Genomic DNA, 21,980 nt, shown 5'->3' on the forward strand with positions numbered 1-21,980 from the left:
TGTTTGTGTTGTGAGGTGTTGTGTTCATCGGGCTCCGTCTGCTTTTACAACACTTTAATCCCATTCACATTTAAATCACTGTCTGTTTCTCTGTCTGTCTCACTGTCTGTCTCTCTCTCTTTCTCTCTCTCACTGTCTGTCTTTCTCACCGTCTGTCTCTCTCAAATTGTCTCACTGTCTTTCTCTCTCTCTCGGTCTCGCTCTCTGTCTTTCTCTCGGTCTCACTGTCTGTCTGTCTCTCTCCCTCTCTGCCTCTCTCTCTCTCTCTGTCTCACTGTCTGTCCATCACAGTGATGTATCACTGGTGACCTCATTGTTTATTTAACTGTGGAGGTTTTCTAACATTACTCTTGCTAGCTAGAATACTGCTAACTTTTAGCTCAGTGAAAACATGGCTAGTGTTACCCTGTGTAGCTCTGTAGCATTGCATTTGATAACTAGCTAGTGTTAGCTAAACAAAAACATCACTGGTGTCATCCTTGTTTATCTAAATGGAAAGACAGCTAGCCTTACTCTTGCAAGCAGAAATACTGTTAACTAAATAGAAATACTAGTTTTACCTCAGGGAAAACAGGGCTAGTTTTACCCTATCTAGCTAGCTAATATTACCTATACAGCCGGGTTAGTGCTACCTTTGATAACTAGCAAATGTTAGCTCAATGAAAATCATTGATGTTAAGTATGAATTTCTAAATAAAGACATGGATAGCGTTACTCTTGCTGCCTAAATTATTGCCAACTAAATGGAAATACTGCTGGTGTTTCCTCTGCTAGCTAGTTTTACTCATAGAAAACATGGCTAGTGTTACCCCGTGTAGCTGGCTAATGTTACCTAAATGACAACATTAGCATTAGCATTGAAACAAAAACATTGCCCGTGTCAGAAATGGCAGAAGCAAGCGGAAATACTGCTAACTGAATAGAAATACTAGTTTTACCTCAGGGAAAACATGGCTAGTGTTACCCTATCTAGCTAGCTAGTCTTACTTTTCATAACCAATGTTAGCTAAATTTACAATATCCCTGGTGTTGCCCATGTGTATCTAAATGGAAAGATGGCTAATATTACTTTTGCTGTCTAATAAGAAATATTCTGGTGTTTACTCTTCTCATTTCTTTTACTTCAGTGAAAACATGACCATATGTAGCTAGCATTACCTTTGATAACTAGTGAATGTTAGCTGAATGGAAATATCATTGATGTTACCTAAGCATATCTAAATAAAGACATGGCTAGCATTACTCTTGCTGGCTAAATTATTGCTAACTAAATGGAGATACTGCGGGTGTTTCTTCTGCTAGTTAGATTTACCTCAGTGAAAACATGGCTAGTGTTACCATATAGGCTACAGCTAGCTAACGCTACCTAAATGACAGCATAGGCAATGTTACCTTTGATAACTAGATAATATTAGCTCAATGCAACCCTGGCTAGATAGTATTATCTAAACGGCAGCATGGTTAGCATTTATTTTGCTTCTAATATACAGTTATTCATGTATGATTGATTTTTGCACATAGTTTAGTGAATTGTATCATTTTATTCACCCTGAAACCCATTAAAATGATAATGATTTATCCTGATTTATGTAATTATTAGTTAATATTTGTGTATACATATATCACCTTCCGTCTCCCTGGAGGAAATTCTCAGAAGGTAGATAACATTAAATGATAATAACCGAGTGCTGTCGTGTGAATTATACACATGTTTTAATTACAGTGTGTGATACAGTACATGATTTTCCTCTTAGCTCTTGTTGTACATGTATAAAACATGATGCATGCACGCTTCTGCACTGTTCTTTCCCCTCACCGCGGTCTGGTTCTGCTCGTTCTAATCGGAAGAAATTTGGATTAGAGCAGCAAGCTGGCGGTCATGTGTGAGTCATCATCACTTTATATAACACTGATCTGCTCTCATACTCTTCCTGTCTTTCCGTCTTTAGCTAGTTCTCTCAATCTGTCAAGGATTTGAGTCCAGAAATGCGAAACCTAGTGAAGGGAAAACAGAGAAATAGCGAGAGGGTGACTGTAAATGAGGACAACATGAACCAATCAGCAGGATTGTCCCCGTGCTGCACTTGAAGCACATTTTCATCACCAAATATGGATGAATGAGCGTTGGATTTGTAGACTTTGTGTGAAGCAGAGACGAGTCAGTATTGTATTATTGTAATGGAAAAGCGTTTTTGTCAGGGCGCTGTGCTTAAATTATAATTTAAAAGGTTGTTATAGGTCTTCCTTGGCTTTAGTCATTCCCTCGGATGAGCAGCTCACACTGGCATACGGAGAAGAGGCGGCTGTCGTGTGGAGGAATGTGTATGACGTGATTAGCCGCTGGCGTACACCAGGCAGCTGTCCCCTCTGGTTTGGAGGAGGATGAAGCCCAACAGTACATACGGTTAATTATGCTCTTCCTCCAACGGAGACAGCTTTAAGGGCTTTGCTTTTGCCACCAATACAAAATCCAAGAGAGAGAAGATCTGCACAGAATCCTATAACCATCGTCATAACTGGATCTTCTTTACACCGTTTTACACTGCCGTGATATCCAGTGACGTTTACTCCGGTTATATTATAGGACATTACCAGACCTGCCAATCATTGCGCGTTTTACATAGACACTCCACAGTTTAACATCAGAGTACGTTAGTATGAGTGATCGTTCAAAAAAGCTACTAAAAGAACAGTCTTTTCCTCTACAATAAAACGAGATAAATCAATCCACATATTAATCTGTAGGGCCAGGGTCATCAAATGGAGATCTGGATTTGGACCATGCTAAATATTTCAGACCCTGTCCAGGGTGTACCCCGCCTTGTGCCCGAGGCTCCCTGGGATAGGCTCCAGGTTCCCCGTGACCCTGAAAAGGATAAGCGGTATAGAAGATGGATGGATAAATATTTCAGTGGACCAAACCAAGCAGAGCCGATAAACTGATACACACTATTTATGTATTTTTTCTCGCTTTGTCTTTTTTCTCTTTCCTTTCTTCATTTAATCCCTCCTTCACTGTCATGTCTGTAGTTTCCATCAAGAAATGCACCTTTTCATGAACTCCTCTTCTCGTGCTGGTTTGATTTGTCTACGCTGCCATGTGCTTCTGTTTCTGTTCTAGTCCGTCTCCACCCCGTGATCCTGTGATCGAATGATTAGCCTGATGTGTTCACCTGTTCCATGTCTTTTCCCAGACCATGATTAGTTTAGTTATTTCTGCTCTGTTGTTTCGGTTCCTCCTCTCGAAGTCTTGTCACGCATTTGTTACTGTAAGACCTGGACTTGTTGTCAAGGCCTAGATTCTCATGATGTTGACAGTTCTGGATGTGCGTATGGTTACCTTGCCCACCTGTGTTTGGCTATGATTTTTGGATTTCGAACAGCATGTTACACAGAGATGTACTATAGCTGCAAAACATTTCATTGATTTCGGAGATGAGGATTAATGCCACATATCCTATATCCTAGCAGTATTTAATATAATAACCTTTCTAGCAATGCTATTAGGTTATAGCAATGCAGAATTTTGTTGATTTTGAGAGGTCACTGTGTAGCTCCTGTACTTGGCAAAACTCTTAAGCATCTCAGAAAAGTGTAAAATTATTCCATTAAAGATGTTTAAATGATTGTATATCTCTACCATAAACCACGCGCAGTCCACTGTATGACATCTTACTGTTCAGAGCTCTGTGTTTAACCACCATGCTGACTGTGACCTATTTCTTACCTGACGGTGTCAGATCTCATATCTCCAGCCAGCGCCACTTGACTCACAACGATGGTCTTCAAGAAGAGCAGTCGACTCGGGCGTAGTGGCTTGTTCCAGAGATTACCCTTTAAGCTGAAAGCCTTCATGAACTATTAAGAAAAAGACGGCTCCAGTGTGATGCCGTAGTCCTTGGCTCTCAGGTTGAGCAGTTGCAAACCTGTTACTCATCTTTACCAGCTCCAGAGTTTACCAGCGTGGATTACCTGAAAACTCCAACACCATCATGTATACTTGAGTTCACAGCCCCAAAAAATCATTATGGATTCATTTACATTTTAAATCGATATTAAAACCTAAATAAATAAACCTAATGCTAGTCTTACCACAACAGCTGTTTTAAGGATTTATTCTGATAATCATTGGGATATTGCGTCTCTTCCCACACCCAATAGAGCTAAACTGATAGAAACCAACACAAACCTGTTCAGAGTATGCTACAGTATACTCAAAAAAGAGTTCAGTCACTACATAATGCATAATGCCAGTATTAAATACATTTCAGATTCACAAATCAGCAAAAATTGTGTAGGTCTATTGAATAAAGAAGGATTTTTTTCTTTTTAGTCATCTCTGACTAGATCCAAGGGAGTCAAATTGGCTGTGCCCTCTGGGAGGGTCTCCCTCTCCCCTCACCCTCTCTCTCTCCCTCGCTCGCTCTCTCTCTCTCTCTCTCTCTCTCTCTCTCTCTCTCTCTCCCCTCGCTCTCTCTCTCTCCTCTTGCTCTCTCTCTCCTCTCTCTCTCTCTCCCCTCTCTCTTTCTCCCCTCTCTCCTCTCTCTCTCTCCCCTCTCTCCTCTCTCTCTCTCCCCTCTCTCCCCAGTCTCTCTCTCTCTCTCTGTCCTCGCTCTCTCTCTCCTCTCTCCTCTCTCTCTCTCTCTCTCCCCTCGCTCTCTCTCCCCTCTCTCTTCCTCTCCCCTCTATCGCTCTCTCTCTTTCTCTCCCCTCACGCCCTCTCTCTCGCTCTCTCCCTCTCTCTCTCTTTCCCCTCGCTCGCTCTCTCTCTCTCTCTCTCTCTCTCTCTCTCTCTCTCCCTCATGTCCAGGAATGACCGCTGCACATCTACCTCACATAAACCCTTCTAAGAATCATAAAATTCTGCTTAAATATGCAAGAATAAGACTGATACGCGAACCCTTCTCGTTATAAACTGACCCTAAAGGTGGAACTGTGAGTAATCTTGAGCATTACATTTGGTCTTAAGTTCTAAGGAACATGAATGTGCAAAATGTTTATATACAGTATGTACATGTAATGTGCTCTAGAGATCAGTTTGTATAACCAAAATTTGTTGTGAGCTATGACACAAAGATGGCCGTCATGGTTAAACCAATTTAAAAAACAGCTGATGGTTTAGCAATGCCAAGACAGAGGTAATCGCTCAAAACGTGAAAATTTTAAAATGGTCAAGCAAGCAACTTTATAGTTGGCTGACCCTTCCCTGACGGCCTCGTTCAGCAGGATAACGCTCCCTGCCACGCTGCAGAAACGGTTCAGGAACAGTTTGAGGAACATGGCAATAAGTTTGAGGTGTTGACTCGGCCTCCAAATTCCCCACATCTCAATCTGATCGGGTGTCGGTGGGATGTTCTGGACAAACAAGTCCGATCCATGGAGGCCAGATACTACTGCACACCTTCAGAGGTCTTGTGGAGTCCATGCCTCAATGGATCAGGCGGGTGGTTTTAATGTTATGGCTGATCAGTGTGAATGTATATATCTTCCAGAGCTCAGCACTGCCATTTAAAATCTCACTGATGTGTGTGTGTGTGTGTGTGTGTGTGTGTGTGTGTGTGTGTCTGTAAGGATTGAAATGCGGTGTCCTACATACACCAGGGTGTCATGAATTAAAGATTACATTCAGGATAAATAGGGTGTGTGTATGTGTGTGTGTGTGCGCACGTTTGCAAAAAAAAAATACACCTACAAGAAACAAGGAACAGTGCACCTCCTATTTGTATCTGTATCTGTTCCTGAAGACATTTAGGAGGCGTGGCCTCTGTATCTGCTAGTCTCAATAAAGGAGGCATGGCCTCTACATCTGCCAATCTCAGTGAGGGAGGCGTGGCTTCTGTATCTGCCAGTCTCAGTGAAGGAGGCGTGACCTCTGTATCTGTCAGTCTCAGTGAAGGAGGTGTGGCCTCTGTATCTGTCAGTCTCAGTGAAGGAGGCGTGGCCTCTGTATCTGTCAGTCTCAGTGAAGGAGGCGTGGCCTCTACATCTGCCAGTCTCAGTGAAGGAGGTGTGACCTCTGTATCTGTCAGTCTCAGTGAAGGAGGCGTGGCCTCTGTATCTGTCAATCTCAGTGAAGGAGGTGTGACCTCTGTATCTGTCAGTCTCAGTGAAGGAGGCGTGGCCTCTGTATCTGTCAGTCTCAGTGAAGGAGTGCTTCACCACCATGAAGCATGAAGCACAAATTATTTTAGTTATAAAATAAAATGTATTATACTCTTATTAGTTTATTTTACAGCACAACTATTATTCATCTTATACATAACAGTTAACATCATAAGTGCATTTTTATATTATTAAGAGGTGAAGATTCCTTCTCACTCGTCCTTGTTGCTTTGGTTTTGTCCTTATTTACCGGAAGGAGTTTTACCCACGCTGAAATGTAACACATGCAACTGTGTGATGTAAATGAAGACTATTGTTTTTTTCTCAGTGAAAGGATTTAGCTGCCAATCAGGATAAGAGAAGGGGTGATAAAAGAGAGGAGAGCCAATCAGAGACAGGCTAAACTGGCAAAGAGAAAGAAGGAGAGAAAGAGAGAGAGAGAGTGTGAAGAGGGGAGGTAGAGGGAAGACGGAGAGAGAGAGAGACACTGCAGCTCATGTCCTCTCCTCTTGTAAATCAGCCTTGTTACATAAACATACATCACTGAGAAATATTTAGACTGGTTAACTAGGGGAGGAGAAAAGGAACGAGAGAAGTGGGAGGATTAAGAGAGAAAAGCGAGAGAGAGAGAAAGGGAGGAAAGAGAGGCGAGAGAAGAAGGAGACAGACGAAGGATGGAGATGTTGCTGAATTCGTCATCTTCAAAATAATGAATCAACAGTTATGAATTATTAACAAATGGTTTTGTGGATCTTTACATCAACGGTAAGTCGGTCCTTGTGTCATACGCGGAGAAAAAAAAAGAAAAATTTAAAATTAAAAAAAGGAAGATTTGCATGTAGAAAATATTGCTCATACGCTTTAGGCTTGCAGTGATATTTACACGCGTGTCAGCACCAATATTTCTCATTTTCCCCATTTTATTTATTTATTTATTTTAACGCTATGATTCAGCGAGCAGCATTTCGCAGGAGCTAGGCATCAAATGCATCTTAAATTGGGAATTTTCCGTTCAGAGCGGGTTATAATGTTCGGTAATAGTTGAAAATAATGATGTACTGAATATATATCGAATGTCCTTGTAGATGTGTATCGAAACTTTACATTTGTAAAGTCAGTGCAAATGCTAAAAATGGAAAACTGAACACTGCAACTGGAAAAACGCAGCAAAAAAAAATGAAGCACTACTTGATCTGGTTTGCGGTTTGTAGTAGTAAATGGTTGTGTGTATGCACAGGCTCTCTGAAATGTTCAAATTTATACCACAGTGCTGTTTAATGCTTGAACCTGATTGGTCAGAAGGTGTCAGCTTTAAGTCATATCTAATATGTTAACATTTCTGTAGTAACAGTTTTCTGTAAAGAGATGTTTGTTTAACATTTATGGAAGGAGTCTCCAGTGTCAGAGGTAGCGCTGTAATGTATATATTCCTTACATAATCAGAATATCAATATGCAATGGTAGCATATTCAAAACATAAATATGGAATAGTTCAGCTATCATAAATGTATTACTTTCTTCTCTCTCTCTGTCTCTCTCTTTCTTATCTTCTAGGTCATACGATACTGAAGTGATTGGCGTCATCCATGTTGATAAACATGAAAGTCTGCGTAACAGCGATATCATTTATCACCATCTCTATCTGTTTTACCGAGACGTTCGATATTTATGAGGAAGTTTGCGAAAGGTTGTGTGTTTGCGAAGAAAAAGATGGAGTTTCGACAACCAGCTGTGAAAGACGAGGAATTGTAAGTCTCTCTGAAGTCGGATTTCTGCGTTTCAACACACACCATCTGTTTCTCTCAGGAAATCTGCTGAAAAAACTTTCCTTTGATGATTTTTCACGTTATGAGGGACTCCGAATTTTGCACCTGGGTAGTAATGACATAGCCGAAATTGAGGCCGGGGCTTTTAACGGACTTAATGGACTAAAGCGCTTGCACTTAAACAACAACAAAATTGAGGTGCTCAGGGACGATACTTTTATCGGCCTGGAACGACTGGAGTACCTCCAAGTCGACTATAATTACATCAGCCGCATTGAGCCGAACACACTCGGTGGGTTACATTGTTTAGATGTGCTGATTTTGAATGACAACTTGCTGTATTCCTTGCCCAAAAATGTTTTTCAGTCTGTTTCTTTGACCCACCTTGATCTTAGAGGGAACCAGCTTAAGGTTCTCCCTTATAATGGACTTCTTGAACATTTATCCAAAATTGTAGAAATACAACTTGAAGAGAATCCTTGGAACTGTACTTGCGAGCTTATTGGCCTCAAAGACTGGCTAGAAAGCATATCGTACAAGGCGTTAGCAGGAGACATAGTGTGTGAAACGCCATTCCGGCTTCATGGAAGGGACCTTGACGTCATCTCCAAGCAGGAACTCTGCCCAAGAAGAGCCGTAGCTGAATACGAAATGGGTGCTGAAGCATTTCACAAACCTGAGGCAATCGCATCCTCAAATATAGTACGCTCTACACAACCCACAAAGAGCAGCCATCAATCAGGGAAGCTACGTACCAAACCAACAGCGAGGGCTTCGTCCAGCAAACCGCAAAATTATGGCCCAGTGGTGGCGTACCAAACCAAATCCCCAGTCTCTCTTGAGTGTCCGACCGCATGCACCTGCAACCTCCAGATTTCAGACCTCGGCTTGAACGTGAACTGCCAAGAGAGGAAAATTGAGCGCATCTCGGATCTGAATCCCAAACCATATAATCCCAAAAAGATGTACCTCACAGGAAACTATATCACCTCGTTGCAAAGTTCAGACTTTCTGGACACTACCGGATTGGATCTGATCCACTTGGGCAATAATCGGATATCCATCATTCATAGCAAAGCATTTGCGGAGTTACAAAATTTACGAAGACTGTATTTGAATGGAAACTTAATTGAGCGTCTCACTAATTACATGTTCTCAGGCTTAGAAAACCTCCAGTTTCTCTACTTAGAATACAACGTGATCAGAGAAATAGAAACTGGTACCTTTGAGAACGTACCCAATCTTCAACTGCTATTCCTCAACAATAACCTTCTGAAAACATTGCCAACGGGAGTTTTCAGAGGTTCAAACCTGGCACGGTTGAATTTACGCAACAATCACCTACGAAACATGCCGGTCGATGGAGTTTTGGAAGATTTGACATCATTGGTGCAGATTGATCTGTTTGAGAACCCCTGGGACTGCTCTTGCTCAATTGTGGAAATGAAAAAATGGCTGGAAGAGCTCAGTTCTGGAACCGTGGTGAACGATGTGATTTGTGAATCTCCACCAAAATTCTCTGGAGAGGATTTACACCGTGTTCATTCATCTGATCTTTGTCCAGTTGATTTAAATGTTCAAACTTCTCTGCTTCCGCCATCAGAAGAATCCTTCCCAGGCAGTACTGTCACTTTAGAGACAACACTGGATTATAATTCGCTAGATCCCATGATGCCTCTCTCCGTGCTCATTCTCACGGTGCTCCTTATTTTCATTGTGACTGTATTCATTACCGCTGGCCTGTGCACGATGTTCAAGATAAAACGGCAGAAAAAGCACAAGAGCAGAAATACAGACACCCGTTCCTTTGATATTATTTACGTTGACAGACCAGGAGCGAAGGTCAGGACTTCAGCAGGTCACGTTTATGAATACGTCCCTCCTCTTCCGGCATCTAAGTGCACCGTGGATGGTGTTCTGGAAGAAAGGTACACTGATTTTGAAGAACAAAATGCTTTGTCATATACCTCGGATGAGGAATTGAGAAGCATCGTAAATGGTTCGGAGTTTAGTGCAAGCAACAGACCTTCTCCTTTACAAGAAGATAATCTTTTTTATCGAGACATCCTGGCAAGAAGCCACCAAGGCTCCTGTAGATCCAGTTTACTGTGCAAACACAGTACGGCACAGTTTTCACCTGATTACAACGTCCCACAGCAGTATTTGCATCCAGATAGAATACAGCAGACGATGATGTACGTAAAGCCCAACAGGGGTGAATATTGGGAGTTAAATGCACAGCTTAATTTTGAGCCGGACTATCTGGAAGTTCACGAGAAAAGGACAACATTCACTCAGTTTTGAGTTGATACAACTGTTCTTTGTCTTGGATTTTGGAAATGTCTAATTAATAGCAGGGCTGATATTGATAAAGCTTCTGAGAATAACTCCTAGAAGTCTATTTAAGACCAAACATGTTAGTTAAAAGCTGGGAACATTTTTATGAACATTTTCAGAGCAAATGTTGGCAAGGAGTTAATCTTAAGAGTAAATCTTCATCATGAAGTATGACATTTGCACCACTGTAAATCTATCAACCAACACCACATTAACATAATACGAACCAATGGATGTGCACCAACCAGATGTATATGAAAATCACAATTACATCAGTTCTGAGTTCTATCTTATGTTTATTAAATAATAATAATAATAATAATAATAATAATAATAATAATAATAATAATAATTAGAAGAAGAAGAGGAAGAAGAATATCCACAAATGGCGATCTGAGGGGCCCAAGCACTCTGTTTTTTGTTTTTGTTTTTAAATAACACCCCCAGTGGCCAGTTCTTTCCAAGTTACACAGAATAATAAAGAGCCTGTAGATGAACAAATTGTTTAAGATTCATGACAGTAGCTCAATGCTTATCTTGTGAATTATCTTCTGAAAACTGATTGGCTGGTGGTGGCTATTATTTTTTAAATAATCCAGTCATCATCATAAAACCATGTACAGATTGGCACAAAGATGCAGTACAGAAAAATCTTACCTCAATCTGATATACTCTTCCTGAGAAACAGTTATCTCCACTTCACTCCGTCCCCCAGCGTTGACCATACCTCAAACCTTACACACGTCCTCGGAATCTTATCCTGAAGATGCATTTCAACTTCTGTGCAAATACATGCAACCAGATTGAGTAAAATTAAGTAAATATAAGAAGATTCTTTCGATCATAATGCAGTTCACTAGATATTGGATAAAAAATAAAACACTTTGCAATAGTGCTACCACTGGGCTGGTTGGGCTCATCTCCACGGCTCATCTCCACGGCTCTTCTCCACGGCTCTTCTCCACGGCTCTTCTCCACGGCTCTTCTCCACGGCTCTTCTCCACGGCTCATCTCCACGGCTCTTCTCCACTGCCTAGCAAGAGGGAGTACTATCTACTGACCAACTTTCATGTCTGTACCACCAGCAGTTTGGTCTGCAGGATTTGTTTTAACAGAAGAAGAAGAAGAAGAAGAAGAAGAAGAAGTGCTTGGACCCCTAATAACCTGCACTGACGTCTTACAGCTGCTCTATATTTACTGAAAAGTCTAATCAGGATAAGAAAAGATGCTTTTTGTCCAGAAGCCATACAATATATTGCACTGTTTTACTCTCGAGATCAAACGAACAGAGCAGCCGTAACAGTTCCTCGATCAGCCATTAATGCGTTGTTTCTTATATTTTAAGATAATTGATTACTAATCGAATCTGTGATTTTAAAAATCTCCATGACGACCAGGAAGGTCTGTAAGCTCTACTGTATTAACAGTTTGAGACGCTGCTCTTGAAGCACTCCTAAATTCTCGCCCATTAAAGATAGTTTTTCACATTGCTCCCATTCTTGGGCATAAGTTCTTATGTAGTGCACATTTTTCTGCAAACCGTTTATATCAGGAACTTGGTCATCTCTTGTATGCAGCCATAACCTCCTTGTAGTGGCTGGAATATCCTGAGTTTTGCAATTCAGGATCCCCAAAATGTCGGTGATCCACCTGTATATTTTACAGCAAAGTATCGGGTGATTTTCCTTTGACTACAGATTCATTTTCAACATGCTGATGGGGTTTCTGAAGTTTTATTTGAGGTCCCCCTGACCACACATGTCCAGTTGTATGTGCACTAAACTTGGTGAGGTTCAGGAGCTGCAGTTTGTATGTTTCGCTCAGGAAGGGCTTCTTTTGTGCCATACAGCCTGTTGAGTCCGCTTGTCCCCTAAGAGGGAAGGGTTACTGCAAATCCATTTAAAGTGTGCTGATAATTTGGGTCATTTTAATTTGATGCTTTTGAAGGCTTCCTGTCACAAAGCTTTGGGTGAAATGCTGTGGCCAGTGGAGTTTATACAGGGTTTAAGAGGAAATGTTGCATTTCCTTTCCCTTTCTGCTCTTTTAATAAAGGAAATAGCAATAAATTTACATTTTATTTATAAGTGTTTCTACCAGCCAGTGTGGGGCTATTTTATACATTTTACCTTTTGCTTATGAAAACACAAAAACAGCTGTGTGGGTTAAAAAGCCAGTTTATTATGTAAACAACAAAAGACGATATATTAAGAATATATATTTAAGAGATATTTATTTTACTATTCAGCACGAGCTGTACATTCAAACTTTTTTATAATTAAAATATTTTTTTTGTACAATTGCAGCTTACATTTCCTGAATATATTATTTAATGTGTTGAATTTTCATTTATTTATATTTATTTTCTACGTATTGTTTCATTGGTTTGATTAAATTTCTCTTGTAAAACAATAACTTTTTATTTATTTATTTATTTATTTATTTAAAGTAATAACGTTTTAGCATATTTAAATCTTTAAAATGTCTACGGGTCCTTAAAATCACATAATGTACATAAAGTAATGTAATGTAATGTACATATAACAGCAATGATGTTTTCATCTTTGTGCGTGGTTGTATAATTAGCCCTGACATTGCACTAAGTTTATTAATATATATCACAGTTTTAATATTGACATCTCAGATTGATATGAAAGTCGTGGTTGTCCTTATTTGGTCCTTAAAAAGAAGTGTGACAGTGCTGTGTTTATTTCATATTGAAAAATAATTGAATAGAATTAAAAACTTTACAGTCATTGAATTTGTCAGCGTGACTGTGAACTTAATTTGTCTTGAAATGGAAAATAAAGTTTTCTCTCATCATTGCATTACAAACAGTTATTTCTCACTCGTAGGAACAATCTGCACACGTGTTTGAGTGAGCAAACTGATGACCAAGAGCCTACAACCAAGGGAAAGAAAGCTGTACTGAAATCTAGCCACAGGCTCGAATCCTTGGCAGATGAAGAATGCTGGTAAAATAAAGTTTAACGTGGGTTAATGTACCAAAACAACGACCAGGAAAAACAATTTATCTCTCACATTGCTCTTGTCATAAGCACTATCTACTGCAGAGACTACCGCACTGTAATCCATGTGGAAAGACAATATTTTTACGTTAAATGTTCTCCATAGAAACCCAGTATAAAGAAAATGCTTAACGTGTCTTAATGTATAAAGACAGTGATATTAAAAGACTAAATTCAGTGTACGCCTTATTGATGATGCATTCTACGTACAGGCAAGCAGACGAACCCAGAATATGAACACAACTCGCAAAGTTTCACGTTAAGCCTTTCCCCCATACGAAACTGTTCATAAAAAAAAAAAACAATTAACATGGCTTAATGGACTGAGACAGTGCTATTGGAGGACCAAATCTAGTACACACACATAGTATGCTTTATTAATCAGGCGTACACTAAATTTGTTCTTTTAATATCACCGTCTTTATACATTAAGCCACGGTAAGCGTTTTATTTATACTGGGTTTCTATGGGGGAGAACATTTAAGGTAAAAATGATTGTCTTTCCACTTGGATTACGGTGCTGTAGTCTTTACAGTAGATAGTGCTCATGACAAGAGCGATGTGAGAGAAAAATGTTTTTTCTCTGGTGCATGCTGGACTTCATAATCAGGTACAGTAGGTCTGCTGTTCAAAGGATTTTCAAAAACAACAACAGCGGAATAACACAGTAACACATAAAGCTAGTATTAAATACGTGGTTGTCTAACAATCAAATCAAATGTAAACACCTGAAATAGTTACTACTGGTACTGGAAAATGGAGCCTTGGAGCCGTTGAAAATAATAGACCTTAACGTTCAAAATCAGGGTGGAACATGTAAACTTCTCTGCTGTGTGCACTTCTGAATGGGTACAAAAGACAAATAAATAAGTGAATGCATCGTTTAATGATGCATTAAAGTCAGTTCATTCATTCATTCCTCTTTAGTAGCCGCTTGATGGGACGCAGACTTGTAGCAAAGCTGATATTCTATCAGGAAGAAAATGCTCATTTCATTATTTCTAAATTCTGATCAAATGTGCAGCATGTCATATGCTTTCTCTCACCCCTTCACTGCAAAAACCTTCGAGTTTAGAAGAAACCTCATTGTTTTCATCATTTTTACTGACAGCAAAACACCAGACATCCAGATACACACAAACATGTTATTATATAGTGGCAGCTTGTTCAGCTCGCCTCACCATGTACATCAACTGTTCACCAAATGATCATCTTCATCAAGTCCTCATTCACAGCTCCGTACGAGTGTCTGTACACCAGAGCACCGACCGCAGGGTGGAGTGAGTTAGGCACGTTTCAGTGATGGAGCCTCATGTACAGTGGTCATGAGACTGACAGGTTTTACAGCGAGGTTTCCGGACACCGTTTTTAAAGCATTACTGATATGACACGGCAAAATAAACACTCTGAATGACTCACTCAGCTCAGGTTTCCTCTGCCTTCTGTGTTTTCACTAGAACTGCATTTCTTGGGTTTCCCCAAATACAGAAGAATGAAAGAAGGAGAAATTATTTTTAATTAGTTCAAAACTGTAACTGTTGGAAAATCCCTGTGGTTATTAGAGGAATAAAACCCCTCAGGACATGCTGTTATAGGAAAACAATTAACGTCTGGGTGGTAACAGTAACTCCACAGCATGGGGACACCCTGCAACTGATTATTTTCCTATAACCGTATAACACCTACTGATTTATTCCATATATATCGTGAACTGAATAATTTACAGATTCAATTAAAAATTGTGTGAAAAAATAAAAAGAAACTTTATACCAGGTCCATATTTGTGCTCTATTTGAGAAACATCATCATGTTAATACCATGTTAAAGTATATAATCTGTGTATGAAAACTATCTCGGGATAAAAAGTCAGCAATCGCGGAAGTTGAAGATTAAATTTAGGTGAAGACCAAAAGTTAGGATTTTACAGCTGAACACAGGGAAATTATTTATGAATGAAATTAGAAACAAATTTGTTTAAATGAGTAAATACAAACAAACAAACAACAGATAAACAAATACATTCTAAATTGTAAATTTTGTGAATTTATACTAAAACAAAAAAAATCATATATGCTGTTAATACTTTAAATATTTTTTATTAACTGAAGGTTTAGTTGTCATTTCATTCTTCCTCTTCTTCTTCTTCTTATTATTATTAATAATAATATTAATAAATGTAATTCATAGTTTAATACGGCATTGTGTTTGCATATTATTTGCTTTTTTGAGTCTGATTACTAATATTGTTTTTTTTAATTTAATCGCATATGAAAAACTGTGCACAAAGTTGTCCAAGACTACACAATATCAGAAACAAATGAAATCATTTATATGTGAAATAAGAAACAAAACCTGTTTAATAAATAAATAAAAAAATAAATGCAATTACAAATACTTTTGCAAATACTGAAACAAAAGGAATAATATATGATATTAATCGTTTTAAAATGTTAGTTATATAATTGTTTATCATTATACAGTTGGTGTATGTTTAACCCTAATTTTATTATTATTATTATTATTATTATTATTATTATTATTATTATTATTATTATTATTATTATTTCTTTATCAAATTAAAAATACTGTAAAGACTGCAGAATTGCTGGATCTAGTTATTTATGAATTAAATAAGAAACAAAATATGTTTTAACAAACAAACAAATTCCAAATACTAAAACGTTGCAAAGTAATATTGAAACAAAAACAATAATATATCCTATTAATATTTTTCATATTTTATTTAGTAATTTTAGATCATTATATACTTTGTGTATGCTTAACATAACTATTATTATGATTATTACGATTATTATGATTATTATTATTATTATGTCAGTCGCGGATGTTTTGCACTTGTGGCTATTTTGCATTGTAGTAAAGCGGCGCGCTCTGATTGGCGCAGGCGCTGATTTATGCTAATGAGGTAGTTGGAGTTCTTTAGGGCGCGCGGGCGCCGCCCTTCATTCAAGCACGCGGTGCGGGAGAGACGCAGCTCTTCGCGCGCTTCTGTCTTTCTCTCGTTCTGTCACACACGCGCAAATACTCTGTGTCTGGCTTTCACGCGCTCTTTCTTTCCTCTTGGCTGCATCGTTTCTGCGCCTTTATTTCATTTCTCCTTCAGATCAACGCTCGCGGATGGTAAGTGCGTGTGTGTCTGCGCGCGCGTGCGCACGTGTGTGTGTGTAAGATGGTGGATGTTCAGCAGGCAGGCGCAGGCAGGCGCGTGCTGGCTCGCTGCGCGCACGCTGTTGACGTGAAACCTGTTGTAAGCGAGGCTTTCTCTGTGCTGACTTTAGTTCACCGCTCGCGCGCGTGTTTGTGTGCATGTGTGCGCACGCGAAACGGTGTGAGCTGGTGCTCGTGCGCGCTTTAATTTCATAAACACGGCGCCGCGTGGGGAGAAACTGAGCCCAGTGGCTCGGTGCATGGAGAGTAGTAGTAGTAATAATAATAATAATAATAATAATAATAATAATAATAATAATAATAGAGTTGCTTTATTTCAGCTGCAGTGTTTTCGCCCAGAACTCATGCACGCGCTGAGTAACTTTAGTCTAGAAAACACTGCGTGCAGCTTTATTATTATTTCTTAAGTCTTGTTTACAATAAACTGTAGTAAAGTTTGTACTCGATAGTTACTAAGTTGTTCTGCCGTGTGTGTGTGAGTGAGAAAGAGAGAGTGTGTGTTGAGTTTTCCAAGTGCCTGCAGAACAAAGCATTGAAAGCACATGGGGGATGCAGGCCGCACGAGACCTGTTAGCACTCTGGCTAATGCTAAGCCCACACACACAGGAGTTCTTTTAAAAGAAAAGCCCCAGGTGTGAAAGCTCTGCGCCGGGATTCACGCACAGATTGGAGTTTTGTTTGTTTAGTTTTAAAAACAGTTTGTAAGTGTTTACGATGCGCGTGGTGTGTGCGCGCGCAGGCCGGGTAGCGTTGTGTGTGTGTAACTTGCGCTCACTTTCTCACAAGCGAGTTTAATTCACTTTGATATTGAGCTCTGTTGTTTTTAAGACGCAAACTGAAGCCAGACTTCCTGCGTGCAGTGTTAATAAATGGTGGAAAGAAAAAGGCGAGTAAGATGGACGTTAGCATGGCTAGCTTGTTTGGGTTATATTACGCGGTTTTGTATTTTTGTTCGACGTTTTGAGCAGTTTATATGTTGCGTTTTTACCCACTGAAACAGGAGGTTAGCGTCTCATTTTGTCCACCACCCTCTCAGTGTTTGTCTTTTTGTGTTTTCGGTTTAGTTTTTGAGTCCAAACACACTGCGGAGGCGCCATGTTGGTGTGAATCTCTGTGGGGGGAGGGGGTGCGGATGGAGGAGGAACCGCGCATGCGCCGTTTTTGTAGTATTCACTGACCGTGCGCGCTACCTGTGGGATTAACTGCGCATGCGCGACTCTCAAAGGCGGGCCACACAAGCTGCTGGTAAACAAATCAAGTCACAATTCTCAGTGATTTCTTCACACACACTTCCACCGCTTATTATACTCCTTATGTCTAATGAGTGTTTGAAGAACTTGCACCATGGGCTGTGGCTCTGTTTCAAAGGCTATCCCTTTCTCTTAAACTCTCCCTGAAATTAAAACGGTGTGCTTCAGTAGCTTTTGTATACTGTCCCTAAGTGTTATGGACTATAGTATTTCTTTAAAATAAAAAGTTTAACAGTAATATACCGTTTTATGGAAATGTGTATGAAAGTAGTCGTCCCCCCCCCCCCCCCCCCCCCCCCCCCGTGTGTAAATCAGGCACTTCCATGCACAGTCACTCTGACTTCCTGTTTCAAAAGGAAGTATCTCAGCACACAATGAACTCTAACATTTCCATTATTTATGTTTGTGTTTTTTGGTGTATAATGGTGATGGGATATCGCGATCAAATCTGAATATAGGACATGGGGCAATCACTGATTCTGATTGGTCAGAAGGTGTAGATTAATTTTAAACAATTAACAGCAGCTCTGTCAGTAATATTATGTTGTCGTGTAATATAATGTTATCGTTTCTATAGTTACAGCTTGTTCACAGGGTATGGTGGACGTGTCGCGTGATTGTGTGGTGGATTTCTCAGTAAGGAGGTGTTTATGTAACATTTATCTAAGGAGTCTCCAGTGTCGGTGCTTTGTAACGGTCAGCGGTAAAGCTGTAACATTTTTTATTTTTTTGTTTTTCGGCATCTTTAGGACACTTTTTTTTTTTTTTTTTTTTTTTTTTTTTTTTTTTTTGCTTTCTTTATAACATGAAGCCTTTTTTTCTTTTCCCTTAGTATGTTGTAAGGGAGAACAGAAACTACCTTGTTTCAGGAATGTTCCACAGTGTTAAATACAGCTACACATGGATAAAATATGATTCATCTTTAATAATTGTCTTATCACTGGGGTACAACAGGAATGTAATGTTACAGTGCAAGCTTTCTAGGGGAAAAACATCAACTTGTGGGTTGTAACAGTAAATCGCAATCAGAGTTGATTATTGTAGAAGATCAGCACGTCATGGAGGGTTTTTTATTCCTTATGTAGCAGTTGGACCTCAAGCATATTCATCTCTAACCTGGTTTCTCTCTCTCTCTCTTTTTCTCCCCTCCTCAGGTTTTTGGTTTGGCGTTGCAGGACTCCAGCGTGTTGTGGAATGAAGTGTTGATGCTGTTTCCAGGGTTGAGTGTCTCTGTAGAGTCAAAGTGCTTACAGTGCAGGTAGTTCAGTACGGTGTCTACTGCAGTGGAGGCACTTCAAGCTCTACACACTCGGTGCTCCTCTGGTTTAACTGGAATCTTCACCCATGATGCCTGTTATGGTGAGTTGGCACAAAATCTCTCTGAAATATTAGTGTAATATGTTCTGACAGTTTAACACAAAAATGTTAGAGTAAGGCTAATTAGCTGAACTAACTGAAAACAACAAAGTGGAAATAACACCAACAGACCTAAAAAAAAAAAAAAAAAAAAAAAAAAAAAAAAAAAAAAAATCGATGTGCGTGCATCTTTTTTTTTTTTTTTTTTAATAGTTTAAGGTTAGCGCAAAATGTCAGCAACACAAGCTGCTTCCTGTCAGTTTGTAGTTTTTTTTTTTAAATAAATAAAGTATTACAAAATTTAAGCAATGCGTATTGCAACACTCACAATGTTGCATAATTTATGATGTCAATAAATCATCCTTATTAATCAGCCCTAATTATCTTTTTTTCAGGAGGTTAAGGCCATTTGATTATTTCTAAATGTTGAGTAATGTGTAAGAATAATGCTTTGGTGTAAAATGTATACAATCATGTTTTTTTTTTAAAACTTTTTATACATTTTACTTTTAGAACCATTCAATTGTATTTAGAGTAAATAAATAAAACGTTTATTCAGCTAGCACGTTCAGGATAATCTCCCATCACGCTGCTTTACCACACATGAGAACCATCGGCTTGTTTAGTGTTTTAAAGTTTCAGAAAATGAATCCTGGTTAAATAGCAAATATTTTTCAAGGATAATTTGAGTTAAATGCCATGGTGTCGATGTTTTTGCAAGTAGCCGCTTGATATTTCAACTCTATTTACAGCACTTCTGTTAAGATTCTTGAAAAACTGCTTAATTTCATTAACTGCTTCTTTTGCTAAGGTGCATCTAGTGCAGATAGTGAATTGGAACAGCACCTACTGCCCTAAGTGCTCCTTCTGGCATGAGACAGCCGGAATATTCTTCCGTCTCGGTGCTGAACCCCGTCCTGATGTGTTTTTGATATTCTAGCGCGGCCCTCTGTCAGTTTTGCATCGTTGCACCACAAGAAAAACAGAGTTGTGCAAATCTATGCAAAACTGACAGCGGCCTTGCAGACTGCCGTCACTTCCAGTGTACGTCCCCCGTGGTGTTCGCGGCAGTATTAAAGTGCTTATAGTGCAGGTAGTCTGGTCTTTAACGCTTCTACTGCATTGTGAGCACTTGAAGTACTTCCAGGCGGAAAAGGCGACGCGTTGCAGAGGTTCCCTTCATGCTGCACGGCTCTGGTTAGTTTTGCTGGTTTGCATTCAGCGTTCGTTCAGAATTCGGCTGTGCAAATCCATGCAAAACTGACTGTAGCTGTGAATAAAAGTGACGGACTTGGGTGTTTTCCCGGTTTCCCTTGTCTTTTGTATTTTCCTAAATTCTCTTTAAAGCATGAGTTTCCTTTCTCTCGATTCTTTATTTCCCTATTTTATAGATATAGATAGATATAGATATATAGATTGCACGAGAGCTTGAACAAAATTGTATCTTACTATATACTTGAATGTAAATTTGGAGATTTCTGTTTAAGGGTTTTGTATAAAATTCCCCCTGATTTTTCTTCAGAATTTTCTCTAAATCTCCTCTCCCGTTTCTCGGCCGGTCGGGATCAGCCGCAATGTTTTATTTGAATGAGATATTGCACTTGTCCCGGCCTGTCGAGAGTGCTGGGTTGGTCACCGCGTGCACTTCGCACTCCTGATGCAGGCGTTATTTACACAGATGGAAGGGAAAGTGTTTTTCTATTGTTGGTGTCACTGCTACAATTGTGTCACTGAGATCTCAAACTCTGGGCTGAATTCTGTAACAGTATGATAACGTGTTCTCCGCGTGTGGTCGTATGATGATTAGCTAACAATAGACGTGTGATTTAGGTAAATTCCTGCGGGCTCCCATAACCAGGAACATTTCTAAAAGTGAGTATAGCGTGTTTTGTTTGCATTTCACTACTGTCTTAAGATTAATCCCTTTGCTAGCTACATTGGGAGACTGTATTAGGCCAATCACAGGCATTGTGTAAATATGAATGTAAATGGCCAGACTTGGTGTTATGTACTGTTTCAGGTTTGTGTGATTTTTCCAGTGAAATACACAATGTTGAGAGAATTTGTTGAATTGACTGTTTGCTAATAAAATTCTTGCACTTGAATCCATGTCTCTGCATTTCTGTCTTCTGATCAAAGTTCTGTGTTTTAAACTTTTTTTGTTGTTTTCATCTTTCTCTGAATTTACTATGAGAATATTTTAAGTTTGTTGGGCAGAAGTAATGGAATCATTGTTTTCTTAAGGTAACTAAAACATTGTAAATTCTTTGGGGGGGTGTTAATCTACTAATTTATTTTTTTTTAAATCCGGGTTCTGATTGGTCAGAAGTTGCAATTCTGAATGTTCTCCATGAAAGATGGTACAAAATTCTCTACAAATCCCTCTTATGGGAAGAGACTCTGAGGATTCATCACAATACTAATAATAATAAAATGGTGTTAAAGGAAATCTGTATAATTTATGTTTAAGCCCTATATGCAAATTTCCCAGATTGTACCTTATTCATTACAAATATTTATTTTTGCATTTACAGTTTGGTGTTTGTACCACTAGATGGTGATGTAGAATAAAAATAAAAAGCTATTATGGAAGTCCTGCTCATGCACACCAAAGCATTGTAGGATAATGAAGCTGGGACAGATGTGATGGATTAGTATTTAACAGTGTGCACCTGATGTCAAAGTGAGTGATTTTATCTCAAATAAAATCCAGCTGTTCCTATAGGATTTCCCTGAAATCTTGGTAACGTCCAACTAGAAAAGCCATGGGCCCCAAAGATTTTACAAAGCAGGTACTGGATCTCCTTGTTCAAAAATATCAACCAGGAGTTACAAAAAAGTTCCAAGGCATTGGACAGGACAGGGGTGTCCAAACTTATCTGAAATGGCTGGTATGGGTGCAGAATTGCTTTCTAAAGAAGCAGAAAGCACAGCCGAGTCTATTGAAAGCCAA

At 39.3% G+C, this 21,980-nt stretch overlaps 1 protein-coding gene and 1 long non-coding RNA gene across 2 annotated transcripts; both read left to right on the forward strand.

The window, feature by feature from the left end:
* The first annotated feature begins 7,333 nt into the window (after window positions 1-7,333).
* Window positions 7,334-13,107, forward strand: slitrk5b (SLIT and NTRK-like family, member 5b). The gene has a single exon (XM_017470681.3). The coding sequence runs from the start codon at window positions 7,689-7,691 to the stop codon at window positions 10,170-10,172; it is 2,484 nt and encodes an 827-aa protein (XP_017326170.1). The 5' UTR covers window positions 7,334-7,688; the 3' UTR covers window positions 10,173-13,107.
* A 2,728-nt stretch (window positions 13,108-15,835) lies between these two features.
* Window positions 15,836-21,132, forward strand: LOC124628230 (uncharacterized). The gene is made up of 2 exons (XR_006982609.2): window positions 15,836-16,373; window positions 18,826-21,132. It is a non-coding gene; the product is annotated as an uncharacterized LOC124628230 (long non-coding RNA).
* Window positions 21,133-21,980: the final 848 nt, after the last annotated feature.

This window comes from Ictalurus punctatus, chromosome 6, assembly GCF_001660625.3.
Source record: "Ictalurus punctatus breed USDA103 chromosome 6, Coco_2.0, whole genome shotgun sequence".
Taxonomy (NCBI): Eukaryota; Metazoa; Chordata; class Actinopteri; order Siluriformes; family Ictaluridae; genus Ictalurus; species Ictalurus punctatus.

Coding starts and splice junctions, on each gene's coding strand:
- slitrk5b (XM_017470681.3), top strand. CDS start 7,689: ATGTTGATAAACATGAAAGTCTGCGTAACAGCGATATCATTTATCACC.